At 36.8% G+C, this 25,423-nt stretch overlaps 1 protein-coding gene across 7 annotated transcripts in view; it reads right to left on the reverse strand.

The window, feature by feature from the left end:
* PHTF2 (putative homeodomain transcription factor 2) overlaps window positions 1-25,423 on the reverse strand; it is a 134,270-nt gene that overhangs the window by 54,980 nt on the left and 53,867 nt on the right. For 5 of the 7 annotated variants that reach the window (XM_027968562.2, XM_060414647.1, XM_060414648.1 and 2 more), the window contains one exon: window positions 441-497. In XM_027968562.2, the coding sequence (XP_027824363.2) occupies window positions 441-497 (57 nt within the window). Of the gene's footprint in view, window positions 1-112; window positions 204-440; window positions 498-25,423 lie in introns of all 7 variants that reach the window. The other 2 variants (XM_060414650.1, XM_060414651.1) reach the window with 2 other exon arrangements.

Here is a 25,423-nt window from a genome sequence, read left to right on the forward strand (position 1 = left end):
CGATTCTGTTTGCGTCCAAGTCATTGTTAGTAGCACCAAAAAGCAGATCTCAATTAAGCAGAGCAGCGTTTGCACAGTATCACTCAGGCGGGAAAAATCCTGAAACACTTACCAGTTTAATAAACTGTACAGAGCAATGACAGCATCAAAAGGGAGGAAAAGTAAACTAGAAGTATAAGGTGACAAGTGAAAGGGGAAAAAAGCTGACAAAAAAATAATCATTAGAAATTAAATTTTAAAAAAACAGAAAGATGCTAAAGATCCCAAAAAGAAAAATCAGAGGTAAAGACACATGAATATACCATCATTAAAGACTTTACTTTGTTATATAAAAGTGTGGACAGAATGAGTAATATTAATTTGTACCTGAAAAGGTCTGCGGAAAGATATTAACTATGGTTCATAATCAATTTATAGAATACACAAAATAAATTCATTACCTTGATTTCTCTTTGTTCAACAGATTTTTCCCATATTTGTTGATCATATGCTCCAATCTATAAAAATAAAATAAAAACAGTACTACATTAAATGATCATTGTTGGAGCCCATCCAACAAGTACAACTTTTGAATTACAAGCAACAAGTTGTTCATTCAACACAGATTAGATCCAGCTCTGTCTCATACTTCTGTACCAGTGCTGTATGGCAGTGGTTCTCAAAGAGTGCTTGTAGGACCAGCAGTTTTAGCACCATCTCAGAACTTGACAGAAATGCCAACTGTCTTCACCTCAGAATTACTGCATCAGAAATATGGATTCGATACTCAACAATCTGTTTTTAAAATCCCTCTAGATGCTTCTGATCCACTACTAAAGTTTATAAGCCTAGGGCAATGACCCTAGGGAATCTTTTATTTTAAACTAACATAATTGTTAAAGCCCTGGTACATTCAAGAAAAAACTCCCAAGTGACACACTCTTTATGGAGTTATTTTTAAAGAGAAAATGTCAATATTATACAGAAGTAAAAATTCATGAGCAGGCAGACCACAATTACCCACTTAGATTAAGGTTCAAGTTGAAAAATAAAGTCAGAAAAGCAACTGAAGACAGAGAGAAAGCATCAAGAAGCAGAATTCCTTGGAGCTTGTGCCTATTACTCTTACATGCTGGAAAGTCCTCTGGATATACCTTTACTTGGGCAGGATGAACAAACCATTCTTACTGTTCCTAACCAAGTTCTTTTCTCTTGCCTCCTATTATCTCCAGTTTCCACTCAATTTCCTATATTCAAGAGGACACTGAAATGGGTCAAAAGCCTATAGTTTAAGAGTTTTCATTATAAGCATTAATTGAAAATTAGAATTCTGAAAAATTAAAATTACTTCAGATAATTACAATTTAGAGACTTGAGACAGTGACCAGAGACAGGCAAAGACATGAGTAAATTCAAGAAAGTATTTTCTGACTCACAAGATCTTTCTACCCACAAGTCCTCTTTTCTACCCATTCTTTTTAAAATCTCATTTCAAGAAACAACAAATTGATAAGCTGATAATGTCTTAAAGATAGACATAAAGGAGGTAAAAAAAAAATATTAAATCATATTTTAAAGGTGTGACTTTTACAAAGACTTTTTAAGGATGTACATGCTTTTACACATTTTCTAGCAGAGAGAAAGAAATGCCCAGACATCCAGTCTGTATCTGGGGCTGTTCTGTAAGTACCCTTCATTTCTATTATTATCTTCTAATTTCTCTGTTCCTTGAAATACTGTTCTTTTTCATCACTTTCCTGTGACTTCTTTCTTATTTTAAAGACCACTTCATGATATACTAATACCCTGCAAATTAAAATCCTTTAACATGTAGACCAAGTCACACATACTTAACTGAAACTGCCATCAGTCTCTATAAAGCATGATTACTAAGTCCTAGGTAAGCAATAACCGAGTGGTTAGTCCTAATGGTAGTGCTGAACTGAGATGACTATCTTCCCCTTACACTCTTAAATTCTGAATTCAATCAATCATCTTTCTTAAAATCATAAAAGGTTAGTATCAGAATATAAACTCCATAGGAATAATTCTGCTCTAACATGATAATTCAGAATGACTGGGCTAATTCAATCAACATTTGTTTTTTTAAAATATGTAACTATTTCAGTGCACTGCTTACTCTTCAGTGAAACAATAACCAAAACCAATAAATAGTAGGTTTTGTTGTTATTGTTTAGTAGCTAGTGAGTGAGTGCTGAAAGTCGCTCAGATGTGTCTGACTCTTTGCAACTCCATGGACTGTATGCAGCCTGCCAGGCTCCTCTGTCCATGGAGTTCTCCAGGCAAGAATACTGGAGTGGGTAGCCGTTCCCTTTTCCAGGGGATCTTCCCAAGCCAAGGATCAAACCCAGGTCACCTACATTGAAGGCGGACTCTTTACCATCTGAGCCACCAGGGAAACCCTAGTAGCTAAGTCACATAAAACTCTTTTGTACTATATACCATGGCCCACCAGGCTCCTCTGCCCATGGGATTTCCCAGACATAGGTAGCAATATGTTTAATAATTATTTTGGCAGTATTTTGTTTTCAGGTACAAAACAATGCACTAGTTTCTCTTTAAAAAGAACTGTGGTGGGTTTTGTTTTCTGTTTGTTTTTTAAAGTAATTAATTTATTGGCTGTGCCATGCAGCATGAGAGATCTTAGTTCCCTGACTAGGGATGGATGTTAGTTCCCTGCAATGGAAGCATGGAGTCTGACCATGCTTAACTTGATCATGAGGGGATCCAAGAACATCTAAGTGTTTTTATTTCAAGATGACTCAAGAATATGGGCATGGGAATATATACCCCACAGTTCTAAAGTCAGGGAAAATAAAATAATCCATGTACAACAGACCAACTCAAAAAAGCATGCCAGTACAACCACAGTATGCTACTGAACAGCTCCAGATTTTAAAGGTGTATAAAGTCTAATAAACCTTGCAGAAGCAGTGGTTACAAGTGGAAGATTTTTGAAGGCTGAAATTCTTGCAAATAGCAGAATGGTGATGCAGAATATTGCTATAAAAATATAAAAAAGAAAAGGATGGCTTGTTTTACTGGGTAATCAACTTTTCTTCAACGATTTTGTAGATGAGAGGAGGCACAACTTTTGCTGTAACAGAATACCTTGTGAGATCTTTGTTGTTGTTTTAAACCAGGTTTAAGTGTCATTTTCAATTACAAGCATTTAAATTGCTCTAAAGTGGAAACATCAGTTCTCTTTTGTTTAGTTTTCATTTTGTTTTGAAAATAATACCAGAGCAGACCCTTTAGTTACATAAACAGACTGCCTGGTTTACTGAAGAAAACTACGAGATAGGAGCCTTTAAAGCTAACCACAGGTGTTTCAGGAGATGCTAAGGCCATTAACCAATTACCCTTACATATGAATTTAGGCTTAACTGTCTCTGAAAACTGCATCCTGGGATATGTGTATAGGACCTCAGAAGCATCATGAAATCAGGGTGGTGGCAGGGCACTAGAAGGGACTGGAAAGGAATTCAGAAGGGAAGAATCCTTTCTGACCTAAAGCCTCACTTTATTCCACCCTGAAATCTGGCAAGATAGAAGACTGGAACACACGCGGCTGGGGTCAAGCTTTTCTCTTGAAAGAAACATAATCTATGGTCAATCGTAACAGAGCAAAAAGAGAAGTGAAACAAACTGAAGAGAAGAACGAACTTCTCAAGACTTAAGGTCATAGATCAAGAATAATTTGCAGAGCTGTGTATTAAAAAAAAAAAAACCTGACAAGTTTTCCAAAGGTTATATGCTATTTCTGACTCACACATACTACACAGACTTGACTAAATCACCTAACCTTGATAGCTATTTCTCTTGCGTATTTATTTCTTCAACAAAAAATTAAATGCCAAGGCCAAGTTCAAATAGAGTTCTGTGAAAAATCAGGAAGACAATAACTACATTATATTTTAATGCCATACAAAATATTAACAGAAGTTCAGTAGTAACACGTGTCTAAAAGAGAATGCATTTTAATCAGAAAATATGTTCAACTGAGAAATATGTAATATTTTGGCCACTTTCAAATTTTAGCTACCTCCTAACTGCCTAACTGCTCTTCCCTGACCTATAAAATACCTCCACTGTTTGGGTGTTTAGAAAAGTGTCCAACATTCTATAGGAAGAAAAGGATATATATGCAAATAATGTTTTGTTGGTAGACAAATACCTACGTAATTAATGTATCAGTAGTTCCATGAATTTTGGCCATATTCTCCATGTGATGCTGTGCTTTAAGGAGGGAAAAACATTGCTTCTATTATAAGAGAGGACTCAAATTCTGATTAACATTTGATGTGCAGCCAACAGTTTTATACACATTAAGAAAGTAACATTCATTCTCTGGTGCCTGGCTACAAAAAGCAAATTTTATCAATGCTCTGATTATTACTCCCACAGATGCCCCGAACACCTTAAGCCTCTAGTGTAATCTTATCTAACCAGAGCTAATCAGCAGTCAGTCTTTTTCACCAGGTCCCAGAAGACCAAACACTTTGCCCTCTATAGATGCATTCTGTATCTTCAACAACAGGTCTTTTAATCTTATATGGATCATTTACAATACTCCCCATAATGACAGCAAGCATAATTCTAAATTTTCTCCTTACAGGCTTTAATTCCTAATTACTCAGAACATAACACTCCTGGAAGCGCTTTTAATCAATTGCAAATGTTAAGATTGGTTTTTAAAAACAATTAAAAAATAAAGAAAATATTTGAGGGACCAGTGTCCTGAAAGTGGTTAAAAAAATAATTTTAAGGAAAAAAGGAGAAAAAAAATTGAGATCTTATAATTTAGTAGTATCAAGCACATTAAAACTGAACTAATAGATGCTTTATGACATTCTGAAGAACTGCTTATAAAAGGCAAATGGATGGAGCTTATTAACTACATTAAACATGTATATAAATATACAGAGCAGACATTTCAAAAAGATACATAAAAACCATTAATAGTATCTTTGGAAAGTACAGAAAAGAACAGCACTTTTACTTTCTGCTTTATATTCACTGATACTGTATCACTTTTTCTCCCTACAATGGACATGTACTATTTTTATAAAGCAGGAGTCTAACCCAGGTCTAGTGAACCACAAAGTCATTTGAACTGGTTATCTAAGAAACTAATATGTTTCTGTCAATGAATATTATCTTTGCAAGGAATCATCTACCTCTACTTGCCATCATTCTAGTTTTTATTTTTCTATATACTGAGACAAAATGGGGAAGAGAAATAGAGGAGTGGGACAAGGAGAGGGAGAGGTGGGACAGACAGTCAGGGATGGAGGGATAGAGGGGAATGAGAGGAAAGAATTGGTAGGTAAAGAAAAAGACTGTCCAGGTGTCTGCCATTTGGCTCTGGCTTCTCCGGAAAAGAAATTATAATGAAAATGAAGGTATTGAGAATACAAATACTAAAAACTTGGTAATTAAATGCTGAAGTGGGAAATATGTACCAGTTATGATTCCAGAAAAGAAATACCTCTGAAAAACAATTTGAAAAGGTACTCTTGGGTGATCTGATTATTACTTAGGTCATCACATTCACAAGAACAGTGGAGCAGATATCAGGAGGCTAAAGAGAAAGTGTTGCTTCAAAAATGTAGTTACCAACAATTAATAGATGAAGTGCTTAAATAAAAAATGTAGAGTTCACAAATATAAGCAGGGCAAATGGAGGCCCAGATTTGCACACATACTTTAAACACTCAGCTCTTTCATTAATGAATGGGCATTCCATAATACTATGTTAGAGCCTTAATTTTTCCTACTACTTTCATGCTCAGTTTCATTTTTTTGCAATCTCATTTCAGAAACGCTGAAAAGTAGGCTATTAATTCTCACAAACAATAAATCAGGTTTAAAAAGGTGGGACTTCCTGGTGGTCCAGTGGCTATGACTCTATGCTCCCAATGCAAGAGGCTTGGGCTCAGGCCCTGGTCAGGAACTGGATCCAAAATGCTACAACTAAAAGATCCTACATGGCACAATAAATAAAAATAAGTAAATGTTTTAAAAAGTAACACAGAGCCCAATCCTCTCCAAGCTTGGTCTCATTCAACAAACATCAAAGGCCAATCACGTGTCAGGACAAATGAAGCCTGCCTTTGTCAGCAAGAGTGTCTGTTAAAAGCACAAGACAAGAGGCTAAAGAATCTTGAGAGGTAACTGATTTCCAGTACAAGTCACAATAATTAGTTTTTATCTTTGAGTCTTTTTATAAAAATGAAAGTTATCAATCAGAAAATATCCTTTGTTATATTTATAAGTTTGGTTTCTTAATCCTATGTTCCTGCACTGCCTTAGTTTTTCAGCTCTTAATGTTTGCTGACAGGAGTTAGAAGAGACCCTGGACTCTGCAAGAGAACTGGCTTTTCATCCTGCCTCCACCATGACTAGTCTTATGGTCCTTGGCAAGTTTCTCGACCTCTGAGTTTCTTTAAAATGGGGGAAACAGAACATAGTTCGCAGAACTGGAACATAAAATGACTGTGTCTGCTATACTGTCAGTGCTCTGTGAATGTTAGTTCTTTCCTTTCTTGGCAAACCTCAATCTCTCCAGGCCTCAAATACCTCATTTTTAAGTTGATGAAGTTAATTATATTTAAATTGAATCAGGACAATTTTTTTAAAGTTTTAATTGGAGGACAACTGCTTTACAATGTTGTGTTGGTCTCTGCCATACAACAGTGTAAGACAGCTCTAAGTATACACATATCCCCTCCCTCTTGAGCCTCCCTCCCACTCTCACCCCTCTAGGTTGTACGACAACATTTAGGCTCACTATTGATAATTTGGATGACCAGAGATAATTTTTTTTTATGTACCAGTATGGGGAGAGAAAAGACTCAGTGCTACTATGGAAAAAAGTAGAAACAAAAGGATAGCTAGAAATGTCGAGGCAGACGGTACTAAGAAAAAAAGCAAACAATGGTGTAAAGTGTCCTTTTCTAAATTACCAAGATAAAATTTTTCTAGAATTACAAACAATTTATTAGTGAAACCAGAACTGTCAACACCCAAAATCTCATTTACCCAGACAACTAAACTATATGGTTTCCACTCTCACAATCTACAAGGATGACAAGAAACATGAGACTGAGGGAGGGGTTGAGCAAACCAATAGAAGTAAAGTTACTGAAGAGAACAGTAGATCTGAGAATACTAATCACCAATGAAAGAAAATTTATATCTGTAATAAATTATGTTGTCATGGTAGACATTCTGAAATTATATGGTACTTCTGTTCATGTTACTAAAAAATCCTAAAGAAATAATTAGGGTCATTTAAAATCATTAGGATTATTACCTTGCAGATAAATCTCTCCCCAGAATTAGTGTAAACTAATTCTTTTGACTTTTTTAAACTTTCAAATTTAATTTTATAACCATTTTTATTTGAAGTATAGTTAATTTACAATCTTGTGTTACTTTCAGGTATACAAAAAAGTGATCCAGTTAGATATGTATATGTATATAGTATGTATATACATACACACATATTCTTTTAAAGTTCTTTTCCATTATAAGTTATCACAAGATATTGAATATAATTCCCTGTTCTATATAGTAAGTCCTCATTGTTTGTCTATTTTATGTAGAGTAGTATGTATATGCTAATCCCAACCTACTAATGCATACCTTTGGTAACAAGTTTGTTTTCTATGTCTACAAGTCTATTTCTCTTTTACAAAAAAGTTCATTTGTATCAGTTTTAGATTCCATATTTAAGTGATATTGTATGATATTTGTCTTCGTCTGACTTACTTCATTAATATGATAATCATTAGATCCATCCATGTTGCTAAAATGGCATTGTTTCAATCTTTTTCATGGCTAATGACCCATTGTATAAATAAACACCACATCTTCTTTATCCATTCAACTGCCAATGGATATGTAGGTTAACTTTTTTAAACTATTTTATTTCAAGGAAAAGCTCTCAATGCTTTGAATATCAAATAGGTTTTCATTGTTTTTTGCTCATAAATACTGCCTCTCAAACAAATTTAGCTATTGAATGCCTAGGAATATCTGAGTCCTTAAAACTGCTCCTATGTAACATAAGCCTTATTTCTAACCTGCTATGTATCTTCAATACCAAATTCCCATTACATCTCCAATTATATGCTCTCTTATCCTATTCTCTTGCTTTTTCACAATGTCTTATTTTAATCAACATATTGTCCAATGTTTCTGATTGTCCATTACATACATACACACACTCCTATAATTGTCAGACACTCATGTAACTTTAATGATAAGGATCAAATGAAGACGTTAAAATCATCTCTTTACACAATATAAACTATGAGTGATAATGTCAGAAAAAATGGTGTGGTATGAAGACATGGCATGAGTTAGCAACTCCTTTGAATGTGTAACAACTACCAAATTACGAACTCTTTAACTCTACTGAATCAGTTTTAGAACTCTAAAAATCATATGAGACGCCAAATCATAGTGTGAAAGTGTCAGCAGCTCAGTCATGTCTGACTCTTTGAGACTCCACAGACTGGAGCCCGCCAGACTCCTCTGTACATGGGATTCTCCAGGCAACAATAATGGAGTGGGTATCCCTTTTCCTTCACCAGGGGATCTTCCCAACCCACGGATTGAAGCCGGGTCTCCCACATTGCAGGCAGATTCTTTACTCTCTCAGCCACCAGGTAAGCCCAAGCCAAATCACGGAAGCCTTCTAATCCAATAATTAAAATACTGCCCTATAATTCTAGTTTTGAGGGCAAGAGAAGGACCTAAAATGGTAAGTATTTAAAGTTAAGATAGGGTTTCTCCCACTTTCTGAAAGTAGAGCAGTCCTATGAAACTGTTTATAGGCCAAAATGGCTTAAAATGAAAAATGAAGAGGACACATCTTGCTAACAGAGGCACAAAATAAATCGAGATAAAGCACAGATGCTCACAGACACAGTTCAAAGCAGTGGCAGCTGGGATGCTTCACGTTGTTCCTGGGGAAGGAGTTTGGCGGTGCATTCTTGCTGCTCAGGGTGTGTGCGGCCCCTTGAACAGCTCACTCACTGCAAAACAAATGCTGGATGCTATTTTCACTTTTCACCTTTTTTCATAAAAGTGAAAACACTCTTTGGATTTTTTTTGGGGGGATGGGTAGCAACAAACCCAATGTAGGCCTTTTGTAACCTGTATCCTAATTGGGGAAAGAAGTTTAAATCACAGAATAAATTGGAATAATCATAAGCAAAGAGGTTTCCTGGCAATCTCTTTGATTCAACTGTCATTTATTTCTTTTGCTATCAATTACTACCAGAATCATATTATGCCAAAAGTGTTACTACAGAAAGCAAAGCTGCTTAAGTAGAAGGTAAAGTAAAAAATAAAACTTTTTTTTTTTAAGAGTAAAAAGTCTTTTCAGATGGCGAATAGAACTTTAAAGGAAGAAAAAAGATTTATGAAATTTAACCCACTTTGCTTCCCTGGTGGCTCAGAGGTTAAAGCATCTGCCCGCAATGTGGGGGACCTGGGTTTGATCCCTGGGTCAGGAAGATCCCCTGGAGAAGGAAATGGCAACCCACTCCAGTATTCTTGCCTGGAGAATCCCATGGTAGGCTGCAGTCCATGGGATCACAAAGAGTCGGACACAACTGAGCAACTTCACTTTCGACTTCACTTAAAATTAAAACGTATCTACCTGGCCTCTGGCATTTGGATTAAATCATCGAAGTTTGAAAACACATCCTCATCTACAGATATTAAAATCTGGCTAAATAGCAAAGATTCCATTCATTATTAGTAATAACAGCTAAGGTCATTTCACGTCTTCCCACAGATTCTGCTAGGTTATACATCATCTAAAACTACTCTCTTACCTGGATTAACCCTAAGAATAGTGTATTACAGGCCACATACATATTATCAAATCGTGAATCATGACCAAGTTTCTACTGCCTAAAAAAAAGCCAGTTAATGATATAGTAAAACAATGATTCAAGTTCAGAAAAAAAGTCTTGAAGGGTATTCTTTAGTTCAATAAAGAGAGATGATTATAGTAGAATGTGCTTCTAAGAAATTATAAATCCAAAGAAAAAATACTCAGAGTTCATTATAATGCAAAACAGAATGAAGTAAGGACTATCGTCTCACACATCACTGAGAGTTGGTCTGAAAATGAGCAGTATTTGTGAGACAAAAGGTATAATAGGAAACATACTGGATATGGGGGCATGGGAAAGAGGTAACACGACAATTTCTGGCTTAAGTACCTTGAACTGTATAGGTATCATTAACCATGGCATGGAATTTAAAAAAAAAAAAACAAAAACACAGTTTTGAAAAAAGCTGTTGGAGCTCTAGGACAGCTAGGAATTATGTCTGAGATCAGAGAGTTGAAAAGATGATTAAAAAAAATTGGAACTCAGAAGCTTAAACTAGATGTTTTGACATTATGTGGTCAATTTGATAATCTAGGGGAATAGAATAACTCAGTGAGATCAAGAACAAAATATTAAGAAGGGTAAATATTCAACTGGAGAGGAGAAATATCAAAAGTCAAGTTATTAAGAAGGACAAATATTCAACTGGAGCGAAGAAGTATCGAAATCAAGTAAGGAGACTTAGAAAAATTAGATAGGTAGGAAGAGATTGTATAATATATCTATATATGATAATTAAAGCATTATATTTACATATATAAAGGGAGTATAGTATACATATTAATATACTATAATAAATGGCAAACAGGAGTTTTAAGAAAAAAGGTAAAGAGAGCTAAAAATATTGAAACATTTTGAAGTTATTAGATAAACATATTCATGTCAAATAATCTTGATCACATTTAAATAGAGGCCAAGTCATTAGCTGAAATATGGAACTGGGAGTTTAGGAAATGGGGAATGATAAAGGTAAGAAATAACCAGTCGGGGAGACAATACAGAATCAACTAGAGTGAGTTAAATTAGGGACACCAGGAAGAGCAAATGCAGATGAGTTGGTATTAGAAACAGTCAGCTGGGAATCAGCTAAGTTACATGTTTGTATTTTCTCTTTCACCACCAAATCTCAGGATCAGGAGAGAAGAATTAAATATACAAACAAACACACACCTGCCACCAAATATCTACAACATACCAGGCATGATGCTATGCCCTTGGCAAGGCCCTTCGTTAAGTCTTCAAACTACATAGCTTGCTTTCTCTTTCTTCCTGCTTCTCCCAAACAATTCAGGAGTACAGCCATTACGTGGGTCAGAGTTACCGGGGCGGGGGGCGGGGCCGGGGGTGTGGCACATGCAAAGCAGGGTGTCAGAGATTCTGACACACAGGGGTAACCATGGTGGGTTATCAACCGAAGAGGGGTGTAGAAGGGGACCTTGTGGGAAGGGTAAGGAGAGGACATGTGAGAGTGACCCGGCCTAGCAGGGTAAAGAGATCAACTACTTGGAGAATATGCTGATGAGGGGTATCAGAGCCCAAGAAACATAGAGAAGGTCTAGAATAAAGAGCTTGAATGGGATTAAGAGGGTATCCATATACAATATGGTATTACAAGAGACTGGTTACATTTATAGGGACTAATATCTCAAAGGCTTGGAAATGTTCCTCTGTTGACTCAAAAATCTCTATAAAGCTATTGAAGTACAAGAGATAATTAGTTCAATGACATGAATGCTATATATAAGCAGAGGGGTTTCATTAATAAATTATGGCATATTTAGTCAAGAGACTATTATAATCTTTAAAATTATGCTTTAAAAGGATGTTTAGTGATGTGAAAAAGTATATTTTTGCATGAAAACAGGATATAAAAAACTAAATACAATATAATCCTAATTTTGTTGGGGTAAATTCACAATGTTAATAGTAGGGTAATTGTGTGACCTTATACTTACCTGCATTTTCCACTTTTTGTAATGGAGACATATATTACTTTTAAACTATGACTAAAACATTAAAAAATCAAGAGGAAATAGAAGCTCATATTATCTGAGTAGCACCAAGTATTGGGTTTTCCTTGTTGTTCTGACAGTAAAGAATCCATCTGCAATGAGGGAGACCTGGGTTCAATCCCTGGGTTGGGAAGATCCTCTGGAGGAGGGCATGGCAATACACTCCAATATTCTTGCCTGGAGAATCCACATGGACAGAGAAGCCTGGCAGGCTACAGTCCATGGGGTTGCAAAGAGTCTGACAGGACTCAGTGACACAACACAGTATCAAGTATTTAGGTACTGGGCTGCTGCTGCTACTGCTAAGTCACTTCAGTCGTGTCTGACTCTGTGCGACCCCAGAGACGGCAGCCCACCAGGCTCCCCCGTCCCTGGGATTCTACAGGCAAGAATATTGGAGTGGGTTGCCATTTCCTTCTCCAATGCATGAAAGTGAAAAGTGAAAGTGAAGTTGCTCAGTCGTGTCTGACTCTTAGCGACCCCATGGACTGCAGCCCACCAGGCTCCTCCATCCATGGGATTTTCCAGGCAAGAGTACTGGAGTAGGGTGCCATTGCCTTCTCCGTAGCTACTGGGCTAGATGGTTTTAAATACATTTTCTCATGGGAAAGTACTGCCAAGAAAGTAACTGCCATTTTTCAAAATCAATTTAAGTCTCATTATGAAAATAAATAAGGCTTTTTCTATGAGTTATGTAACAGAAATTTTCAGCTAAGTTATGCTGTAATAACAAAACTGTCAGAAATTCTAGTACTGTAAAAGGGCAGATAGATATCTACATCCTAGAACATCAACGGAAAAAAAGGAGTTAAAGAGGCAAAATGCTAAAATACTCAAAAGCTCAAGAAAACAACACTTCATAGAGGACTCCTGTGGTAGAAGGGTAACTTAAATTGCATTACGTGGTGATGGAAGGAATTAACTGGTTCACACAGGAAAGGGAGGGAACAGAGGAAGGGAGACTGGCAAACAGCTCCACGGTAGAACTGGGAGAACTCCAAGTTCTGGAAGGAGCCAAGGAGAAAAGGCCATCATCAGTTGTTTGGCCTCTGGAGCCACCAGTAGGGGCTGGACATACAGGAGAAAGCAGCAGCTGTGGACTGTCTCTTCTGAATCCTCTCCTGGTGTTCCCTTCGATCCTCAAGAGAGTAAAAGTCTACCCTCAGAGCAAATGAGAGCTAGTGATACAGTGTGGTATCAGGGATTCTCGAGAGATTCAAAGTCTACCCTCATAGCTAACGAGATCTAGTGACGCAGTGTAATATCAGGGGTCCTCAATAGCCCCTGAATGCCAAGTTCCCAACTTTAATATGGAGTTGTAATCTGTAACTTAAAGCTTAAAAAGGATACAGCTGATTTAATGCCTTTCATGTATACTTAGGTAAAATCATTCAATCACTAAAAATAAAGGACTGAAGTCCTACTATACTCTGAGGAGGACTCCAAAGGACCTGGTCTGTGTAATTTGATCCTGCCCAGGCCCCTCCTCCAGTGATTTCAGGCGAGACAGCTGACTCAAATGAACAAATCAGATTATCTCTCCATTTCAGTGTCAGGTAAACAGAAAAAACAGAGATGAATGGTGAACAAAGGGAAATAAAATTAATACCACAGAGCCCTACAGAGAAGTATCTAGAAATTCTGCTGCTGTGGGCCCTAACATAGTCCTGGTTTGTCTTTCCGTCCCAGCTCTCTCGGCCGTCTGCTGTTGGCACAGTTTACATGTGTAGTGGAAGGAGAAGCAGAACACAGTGGTGTATTTTCCGGGTCCAACTTTAATGAGAATGCTGCTGTTGATGCAAACCAACACCACTGCATAATTTACGAAGACTGTTTATTTTCCAATGTGCTAGTACATGGCAGTGTATTCTCAGTGGATTTATTAATCAAGGCACTATCCAATTAAAAACTTTCTCCAAGAAGTCATCTTGGCAAAGATAATTTTACTTCTATGTTTTTACTTAACCTAACTTTGCACAGTAAATTGTGAAAAGACCCTGCTAGTGAGAAAAAGGGAGCATTGGTTGCTACTATTAATCATAGGAAAATAATTCAAATATGCCTTACTTAATCAATCAGAAGGTCAAAAACACATTGCCAAGGGTAAATACGAAAGTTCTGTTTAACAAATCTATAACATCAATTTCCAGGTGTTAAAGTTTTTACAATCAAGTCTATAAAATTTAACAATTAATACTCAAAACTTTCAGTAAATGATATTTCAACAATGAGAATGGAAATTATTAATAGTTTAAATAAATTATTAAACTATTTAAAAAAGCTTTTTAAAATCTATTCATTACTTAAAATACAGTTTTAAAAATTAAGGATTCACTTCTCTAGTTTCTAGATCATCCAAAAACAGTGAAAGACCAAATATAAACTTTACTTGGTCTTCATTTTACCATTTCCAGTGCTGCACATAGTTTATATATCAAGCTTAAGAAAGAAAGTGAAAGTGAAGTCGCTCAGTTGTGTCTGACTCTTTGAGACCCCATGGACTGTAGCCTACCAGGCTCCTCTGTCCATAGGATTCTCCAGGCAATAGTCGTGGAGTGGATTGCCATTTCCTTCTCCAGGGGATCTTCCCAACCCAGGGCTAGAACCTGGGTCCCCTCCATTGTAGACAGACGCTTTACCATCTGAGCCACCGGGGAAGCCTAAGAAAGAAAACCACCCCCAAAAAATAAACTTCATCTCACCAAGTCCATGACAAGACATTCACCAACAACACAGATTTTAATTCTCCTAGCCAAACATGCATTTATAAAAACTTATTTAAATAACAAGTTGACCCAGACCAAGCTAGTCAGAATATGTACAAGACTTCCAATAGACTAAACAAATACATTTAAGCTAACGTAACAGTTGTACGAATAAACATAACTGCTGTTCTAGTTACTGAGCACTTGTTGTTTTGTCACAGATTACAGTCCTGGCAGGAAACGAGACACACAGGACGGATTCGATCCCACCACTCACAACCACCTGAGAGCCCACAGCCAAGAAAATGCAAAGTGAAAGAGGAAATAGGCCAGATTTGGATATAAAGTTGGGAGTTGAATAGCTATCAGTTAAGGAGTGAAGATTATGAAGCCTACTACAACTGGGTTTAAATTTTGGCTCTTCACGCCTTCTTTATGTGACTTTGAAGAAACCAATAGACTTCTCTGAATCTTAAGTTTCTTCAGCTATAAATTCTGGATAATGGCAGTAATGCCTATTTCGTGAAATTGCTGTGATAATTAAAGGCAAGTATGGTACTAAGGACAATACTGTAGCACATAGTAAGTATTCAATAAATGCTACGTGTTATCATCATTCAACAAGTTCAACAACTGTGACATAGGAAGCCCTGGGCCAACTACTTTACTTACACAGTATTATATAATCCTCATATTTTAAAGAAAATTGGACATATGAAATTCAGTAATTTGTCCAAAGTCACAACATAGCAAATGATGAAACCAGATTCAAACACAGGCTCTATTTTTTTGTGTTTTTTTTTTGTTTGACTGTTTACTCCTGGCTGACTTTCAAGTTATTAAGACTCGGTATCTGTATGTGCTACAAATTCAAATTGTGTCAAAGTGAGAGAGAATGTTTATTTTAAAACTTTTCAGACACTGTGCTAGAATTTTCTCAAAATACATTCAGACTTATGGTTACCAGTGGGAAAGGGGGATGGAAGAAGGATGAATTGGGGTTTGGGGTCAGTAGGTGCTAACTATTACACATAATAGATGAACAACAAGGTCCTACTATAAATCACAAGGAATCATATTCAATACTCTGGGATAAACTATAATGAAAAAGAATGTAAAATAGAATGCATGTATGTGTATAACTGAGTCACTTAGCTGTATAGCAGAAATTAACACAACACTCTAAATCAACTATACTTCAATAAAAAAATAAAATAAAAAAAAGTCAACCTTTTCACTCCATTTTGAAGATGAGGAACTTGAGTCTCAAAAAGGTTGAAACAACTTGCTCATGGTCAGAGAGCTTATAAGATACAGAATTTGGATCCCATCTATAAACACTGATACCCAAAGACTGACTTTCCATTGCACAGTGCTATCTTCCTAAGATAAGTCTTCATTTTCTTTTCTCAAAATAACAGCAATCTGTGGAAACTGCTATCTCTTAGTAGCTGAAACCATTTCAAATTACTTGTTAAGGTAAGAATTAAGTAACCATACCAACTATTTCAGATATATCCATTCTTTGATTTGCCAAGACTTGTTTTTAACCAATCACATTCCCAAGAATAACTATCACTTTTCCTTTGCATTCATGATTGGAGTATTATTACTTACTTTGCATATAAGAGGATTAACACCAACCCGGAACAGTGAGAAAAGATTCCACACCAAAGCACTTCATGTACATTGAGGAGAAAAATTAACTATTTATTAAAACATAAATGTATATACTTTCCTCTAAACTGTATTGTTTAATTATTTTAGACGAGTTTTTTAATAAAAGTAAGTTTTTTTAGTTTTTTTTCTTTTTAATCAAAAGTAAATTCCCTGTACAGGGTTTCACTGGTCTCAGTTCAGTCCAGTTCAGTCGCTCAGTTGTGTCCGACTCTTTGCGACCCCATGAATCGCAGCACGCCAGGCCTCCCTGTCCATCACCAACTCCCGGAGTTCACTCAGACTCACGTCCATCGAGTCAGTGATGCCATCCAGCCATTTCATCCTCTGTCGTCCCCTTCTCCTCCTGCCCCCAACCCCTCCCAGCATCAGAGTCTTTTCCAATGAGTCAACTCTTCGCATGAGGTGGCCAAAGTGAATAAAACCAAAAAAGCACATGAATAGGATAATTCTGTAGATGGTTTACTGCATCAGACTGTAGATTACAATTATAATACCAAAATAATAAATTAAAAGGAACAATAATGCAAATTAAGTCACCAAGAGATAGCACTTCACATCCACCAGAATGTCTATAATTAAAAAGACATCAGGCAACTTCCCTGGTGGTCCAGAGGTTAAGACTCTGTACTTCCACTGCAGGGAGCACAGGACAGATCCCAGTTGGGAAACTAAGATGCCGCAGGCAGCATAGCCAAAAAAAAAAAAAAAAGAGGAAAGACAGGCAATAACAGATGCTGGCAAGGATGGGGAGAAACTAAAATCCTCATACAATGCTTGCAGGAATGTAAAATGAAGAAGCCACTTTGAAAACAGTTTGACAGTTTTGACCTGGTAATTCCACTCCTAGTTACTATTCTAAGAAAAATGAAGACATATGTCCATATGAAGATGCGTATGTGAATGTTTATACTTGCACCATTCATAACAGTCAAAAAGTGTAAACAATCCAGATGCCACCAATGGTGAATAAACAAAACACGGTACACCTATACAATGGTATTCTCAGTTCAGTTCAGTTGCTCAGTCATGTCCAACTCTGCCACCCCATGAACTGCAGCACACCAGGCCTCCCTGTCCATCACCAACTCCTGGAATTCACTCACTCATGTCCATCGGTTGGTGATGCCATCCAGCCATCTCATCCTCTGTCATCCCCTTTTCCTCGTGCCCCCAGTCCCTCCCAGCATCAGAGTCTTTTCCAATGAGTCAACTCTTCGCATGAGGTGGCCAAAGTACTGGAATTTCAGCTTTAGCATCATTCCTTCCAAAGAACACCCAGGACTGATCTCCTTTAGAATGGACTGGCTGGATCTCCTTGCAGTCCAAGGGACTCTCAAGAGTCTTCTCCAGCATCACAATTCAAAAGCATCAATGGTATTCTACTCAGCAATAAAAAGGAATGGAGTACTCACATATGCTAAAACAGGAGTGAAACACATAAATAGCATGTTAAGAAAAGAAGTCAGATACAAAAGACCACTCTATCATTCTGTTTACATGAAATGTACAGAAAAGGCAAATCTATGATACAAAAAGTAGATCAGTGGTTGTGTGCTGGTGGGGGTGGAAATGAGGAATGACTATAAATGTTTTCAGTCACTAAGTCCTGCCTCACTCTTTGCAACTCCACGGACAGCAGCATGTCAGTCTTCCCTCTACAAATAAGCAATACATTTTTGGGGTTAATGATCAAAATGTTCTGAAATTAGATTGTGGTGATGGCTGTACACTTAAAACAACTGAGTTTTATTTCATTTAAGCTACATGTCAATAAAAGCTGTTTCGTAAAAAGGAATAGCTGTGTTTCTGCAAAATTTCTTTAACTAAAATAATATAACAGCATTTAAAGGGAAAAGACATACAAATAGATATAGATAGGTAGATATGTCTATAATTAAAGACACTGTAGGGAATTTTAGGATTTCTCTGTAAATATGTATAAGAAACTTGTTTGCAATTATTAAATATGTAATTTTTGCTTGGATAATCAGATAATTGCTATGAAAGTAAATAATAATGAGTTGTTTTTTTTTTCTTAAGCAGGGCTTTAGAGACAGAAGATCTGGACAAGCCAAGTTCTGCCATTTACTCAGTGAGTAGAGCACTCAGTGAGTAGAGCAAAAATGAAAAAAACCTCTGAACTTGCTTCTTCAGTGACATTTTTGAAATTGGACAGTGCAGCACTTAATATATATCAGGAATTTAAGTTTTATTTTAATGCCAGCTATGTCTAGCATTACACAAAAATATCATATACAACTGGAGAAAATCTGCTGTAATTCGATTCCATCAAAATGCCCTCTCTAGAATTTTTGGATCAACACTGAAATAAAAGAATGAGTTATTTACTCCATGACATAATATTTGAAACATAATAGAAAGCTGAGTTAGTTTCTGATTTTGACATCTATGGCACTATGGTATGAACTTGTAAATAGGGATGACAAGTTAAACATTCATATTAACAGCAATTTAAGCTATGAAGAAATTCAATGCTCATATTTAACTTAGACAATAAGCAATTTTTAAACTGAAGTATTTATAGGAAAATCTAGCTTTTGCAGCTTTCAATTTTTGATTTGTTCAACCTATCAAAAATATATCAGAACGTTTTCCTAAACATCACAGGTAAAAAAAATTTCAGTTAAAAGTCAATTTCTTCTAGGTTTGATACAGGATACAGGATGCTTGGGGCTGGTGCACTAGGATGACCCAGAGAGATGATATGGGGAGGGTGGTGGGAGGAGGGTTCAGGGGTGGGAACTCATGTACACCTGTGGTGGATTCATGTCAATGTATGGCAAAACCAATACAGTAAAGTAAAAATAAAAAAAAATAAATAAAGAGTCAATTTCTCAAAGAACAAAAGCATCAGGAAATGGACTCACACACTGAGAAACAAGGCAAATCTGAGTAACTGTACCTGAGCATTCTTCCATGTACTCTAAGAATTTCTCAGCTTCTTATTTCTCAATGGTCAGTACTCCTGTATAATCATTTTTTAAGTTAATTATTTATTTTGTTATTTTTGTCTCCACTTGGTCTCTGCTGCTGTGCAGGCTTTCTCTAGTTGCAGTGAGGTGGGGATACAGCTGTGAGGCAGAAGAGTGCATGCACTCTCTTTGCAGTGGCCTCCTTTCTTGTGCAGCATGAGCTCTAGGGCTTGCAGGCTTCAGCAGTTGTGGCGCATGGGCTCAGCAGCTGTGACTCCCAGGCTGTAGAGCACAGGATCAGTAGTTGTGGCCCACGGACTTAGCTGCTCTGCGGCATATGAGATCTTCCCCGACCATGAATAGAACCCATGTCTTCTGCACTGGCAGGTGGATTCTTTACCACTGAGACATCAGGGAAGCCCCTGTGTATTCATTTCTGCTTAAGGGCAAATGAAAATTCCCTCTCATGGACACTTCTATTAAACAGCCAAGTAAATGAAAAAGGAACCTTGTGCTTCACAGACGTTAACCTAGGATGCCGTACATTTTCATCTGATATTTTTTAACATCTAACGCTATTAGACTACAGCTTGTTGACAGCAGTATTTGCTTTACTCTGTCGCCAATTTGCTTTCAGGAAAAGAGTCCTTCTATACATAGACATGGAAGAAATTTCTAAAACAAACAAACAAAAAGGAATCTAGTTCTATTTAAGACCAATTTAAGATACTGCCTTGTTTACAAAGGGGTTTAAATCAGAAAACTTCTACTCACTGTAAAATTATTTGCTTTATTTATTTTTAAAGCAGGGGACACAGAATTAAAATCCGAGGCTTAAACTTCAGCCTTATCAGTGACTAACTAATGACTTCACTCAAATTACTTCAACCTCCTGATGTTTTCTCATTTACTGCAGTAGACAGACATTTCTGAAGAAACACCCTTTTTAAAAAAAAAAAAAAAAAAGAAAGAAATCTCTCCCCCAACCCTTCCATTCAGGAAATCATGTAATAACAGCATCAGTATCAGGAGTTTTGTCTGAAAAACAGAAAACTTGAAAGTAGAAGTAGAGAAAGTACTGGTGTTGAGTCATGTTCACTGAAATAACCTTTATATCACCCAAGATGTCAATAAGAGGTGGTCTATCTTTAAAATTTGTTATTTACCAAGTGCCAGACACAATTTCCACAAAATAATTTAATGAATCCTCACAATTCTATGAAGTAGATACTACTGCTATCCCTATTTTATAGTTACAAAAACTTAAGTTGTACAAAATTTAACAGTAAGTAGTGTAATATAGGAATTCAAATCCAGATGGACTGGCTCTACAACTGAGGTCTTACCCACCAGTAATTTCATTCACATCCTTACACAAACCACCTTATGGTCTTCTGCCTTGGCTCTGATCACTAAGAGGTATCCGAGAAGGGTGGTATTCAACCCCTAATCATTGTCAGATGCTCTACTGACTCTCCATGGCTGCCTTGCCAGCTGGGAAGCTGTCAGACCTATTAAGAAAGCAAATGAAAATACACAAAACTCCTCTGGAAGTACAGTTTACTCAGTTCTAAAAATATGCAAAATACTTAATATTATTAGTAACCACAGGGATAACCATAAGGATTAAACGTGCTAAATCATATTGAGCTAACAACAGTAACAGACACGTAAGAGCTCAATAAATGTTAGCTATCATGTCACTTTGATAAATTACCTAATGCTTCCCTTTCCTTAATAACACAGCATGAGACAAGGAAGGAAGGTATATATGCCTTTTTTGCATTCTTTTAATGTTTATCACAGGATATACTCTGGTTTATTACTCGAAAACATAACCCTGACTAAATGATGCATACATATTATGAATCAACACTACAGCACCTTCCTTGTTTACATATTTCAACAGTTAACTATAAATAGCATGAAAAGCTGTATCATATTTATAAAGCAATTAAAATGCTAAGAGTATTAAAATATCTTGGTTATTTAAGTACCTTTGTATTTTAGAAAATACCTAACATATTACTGCCACTAATTCAATCATTTGAAATTAGAAATGAGATGATGAAATAGATCTAAGTTATTCAAAATCAAACACATTAAAGTGTTTAGCTTTCTTCCACTTACCTACATAAGATACAATTAATGTGGAGAAAAAGTTAAGATAAATTGCTCCTGGATGCTTAGTTCAGATTCCTCAGAATTAGAATCTAAGGGACCTGGACCACTATTATTATTGGTTAAGAAAAGATTTGCTTTAATTCAAGAATCCAGGTGGCTACAAAATTGCTACTAAGAGTGACTATGGGAATTCCTTTCGAAAACAGACTGTTTCATCTTCCCTATGTAGAATTAGGAAAAACTTTGCAGAGGAAGGAATGAACTGTTTATCTAGATAGTAAGACTATGCTAAATTACTAATCTTTGTCAAGTGCTTTGTAAAGAATTTGTAATCTTAGGCTGTACATGGGTTTCCCTGATAGCTCAGTAGGTTAAGAATCCTCCTGCATTAATGCAGGGGAACCCGGTTTGGTTCCTGGGTTGGGAAGATCCGCTGGAGAAGGGACAGGCTACCCACACCAGTATTCTTGGGCTTCCCTTCTGCCTTAATTGGTAAAGAATCGGCCTGCAATGCGGGAGACCTGGGTTCAATCCTTGGATTGGGAAAATCTGCTGGAGAACGGAAAGGCTATACCCACTCCAGTATACCAGGCTATACATACTAGTGCTGTATATCTTCTTATACTGATGAGAAAACAGAGGCTCTCAGAAAGTTCTGCATCTAGGGTTTCAGGGTAGAAATTCAAGTCCTGACTTACAACAACATGCCTTTTCCACTGCACTGCACTCTTTTCTATAACTTGGCCAGCATTTTCCTCAGTATGTTCCACAGATACTTGCAGGGGGAGGGGATGGGGAATTAAACAAACTGAAAAATTAACCATGTTTCTTCTATTTGTCTTATAGGCAGTAACACTACACATAAACTATGAAATCCTATAATAAAGTTTTTAACCTCTATTTAACTCAATATTTGACTCAAACTTATTTGACCATAAAAATACCTCTATTCTAATAACACCTATTAACATCATACAGAAAACACTTGGGGAATGTTCAGTTCAGTACATTTCAGTCGCTCAGTCATGTCTGACTTCTTCGGTGCTCAGCCTTCCTCAAGCTAAAGTATTATGTTTAATACTTAATGTAACAGATATTCGGCATACAGAGACTATTTCATATTTACTACTAAATAAATTAAATCAAATTACTCAAAATACGTGTCTGCCTTGGTAGGTATATGGCACATCACTGGCACTCAATATAATAAAAAACTACATAAACCAAAAGTTTTAATGCAAGTATTGTCTTCTGAAAGCACTGTTATCAAAGCAGAAAAATTTACCAAGCTCTAAATAAAAAGTAAAGCATTGAAATAAATAATAGAGTTACAAAGATAGCGATTCCTTCCCTTATGGATTATCAGGGGGAATTAATTATATTGCACTCAATCTGTGGTAAGTGCTAGAATAACAAAATACCACTGTAACACAGAGTCAGAAAAATAACTGAATTTATACAAATACTACTAGTCATGCAGGCAGGAGGAGAAGAGAACGACAGAGGATGAGATGGTTGGATGGCATCACCGACCTGATGGACATGAGTTTGAGTAAGCTCTGGTAGCTGGTGATGGACAGGGAAGCCTAGCGTGCAACAGTCCATGGGGTCACAAAGAGTCGGACATGACTGAGCGATTGAACTGACTGACTCACTAGTCATACCAAAGAGACTCAAAAGCCAACCTGAATAATCTCCTATTGGCAACACAATAATCTGAGCATCAATTACTGCAACAGGGTGAAACATTATCAAGTATCTTTAAAGCCAAGAGTTCACAATGATAATTAAAAACAAAGAATGGTGTTGACTTCTGAAGGTGGCAGGTAACTATCACATTAGTTCGTAAAGTTGTTAAAAAAAAAAAAAAACGAACAAGAAAGAATCAAGAAAATAAAAATCACCATATTCTTGCCTTACCGATAGCATGCATAAATTTCCTATATGAGCATTGGCAGGGAACACATAATCCAGTCTCTATGGGATTATGAAAGATGTCCTTCGGGGAAGATACTAGGTTTACCTATTAAGGATCAACTGAGTTAGTTTGGGGGTGGGGTGGGCAATGAAGTGGGCACCTCAAGCAGTAAGGTAGAAACCAGTATGGGGAGATGTCAAAGTTTCATTTGTTGGAGAATTGGAATTAATTCAGTGAGAGCTGAAGGCTGGAAGAGGTGACAAAGGTTACTGAAATAAAATTTTTTTTAATCCTTATGGTTTGTGAAGAAATGTGAGTTTATACGATATGTGAGAAGTCTTTGAAGAGTGTTATTAAATATGTAAGTCCAAATTTTCATTTAAGATAAATCACTCTGGTGGCTGTAAGGAAGAAATATTTAACTGGAACAAGAATTAAGAAACAATAAAGACAGGAAGATTACAGCAAATCTGAGAACTAGTTAGGAAATACAAGTAGTATATCTGAGTTCCCACAGTGCATCTAGGATAGTTTTCTTGTAGCACTTGTATGATCGTTTTCTGTTTGCACTTTGTTTCTCCCATGATGCAGAGCTGCTGTAGGGTAGTACTCAATGCCTAATACATAGCAGGTCCATCATAAATGCTATTTAAATACAGATGGGTGCAAATTCTAACAGGACATTATTTTTGGAGAGAGGGGGAAGTCTTGATTTTTTTTTAAAGGCTTTAATTCTGAAAGTCAAACTGTACTGATAAAACTTATATGTATTGAGTTTTCCTTATATGAAGTCAATGTAATGAGGCTTCACTAACAATTTTTCCTAGTTTTCTACCAGTAAATAAAAATGAACCACGTGAAGTGTTGTGGCCACAAACCAGTAATTAAAAATTACTTTTTAATTAAAAAATCCTTCTGTCTACCATTTTGATATTGGAAAAATAATACTTCATTCTCTGATTCCCCAAAACTCTATTAAATAATTAAATTTTAATAAGGCTATCTTTGGCTTGCCAGGTGGTGCTAGTGGTAAAGAACCTGCTTGCCAGTGCAGGAGATGGAAGAGACACAGTTCAATCCCTGGATTTGGGAAGATCCCCTGAAGAAAGAAAAGGCAACCCACTCCAGTACTCTTGCCTGGAGAATTCCATGGATAGAGGAGCCTGGCAAGATACTGTCCACGGGGTCACACAGAATCGGACACTGAGGGCTACCATACTTTCTTTTATATACTGTCTTTTACTTGTTTACAGTTATGCACCAACCCACTTCTTCATTAGATAAACCAGATAAAGAAACTAGATAAATAAACTAGATAAATCAGAACTCTCTATCTATAATTCCAATCTCATCATAGGAGGAGAAGGGAAAAGACACCAAACACAAAAAGCACACCAAAGAAAATTTCATTAAAATGACCAAGTGTATCTTAAGGATGTTCAGTTCAGTTCAGTCACTCAGTCATGTCTGACTCTTTGCGACCCCATGAATCGAAGCACGCCAGGCCTCCCTGTCCATCACCAACTTCCGGAGTTCACCCAAACTCACGTCTATCGAGTTAGTGATGCCATCCAGCCATCTCATCCTCTGTCGTCCCCTTCTCCTCCTGCCCCCAATCCCTCCCAGCATCAGAGTCTTTTCCAATGAGTCAACTCTTCACATGACGTGGCCAAAGTACTGGAGTTTCAGCTTTAGCAACATTCCTTCCAAAGAAATCCCAGGGTTGATCTCCTTCAGAATGGACTGGTTGGACCTCCTTGCAGTCCAAGGGACTCTCAAGAGTCTTTTCCAACACCACAGTTCAAAAGCATTAATTCTTTGGCAATCAGCTTTCTTCACAGTCCGACCGTCACATCTATACATGACCACTGGAAAAACCATAGCCTTGACTAGACAGACCTTAGTTGGCAAAGTAATGTCTCTGCTTTTGAATATGCCGTCTAGGTTGGTCATAACTTTTCTTCCAAGGAGTAAGCGTCTTTTTAATTTCATGGCTGCAGTCACCATCCGCAGTGATTTTGGAGCCCAAAACAATAAAGTCTGACACTGTTTCCACATCTATTTCCCATGAAGTAATGGGACCAGATGCCATGATCTTTGTTTTCTGAATGTTGAGCTTTAAGTCAACTTTTTT

Source organism: Ovis aries, chromosome 4, assembly GCF_016772045.2.
Source record: "Ovis aries strain OAR_USU_Benz2616 breed Rambouillet chromosome 4, ARS-UI_Ramb_v3.0, whole genome shotgun sequence".
NCBI lineage: Eukaryota > Metazoa > Chordata > Mammalia > Artiodactyla > Bovidae > Ovis > Ovis aries.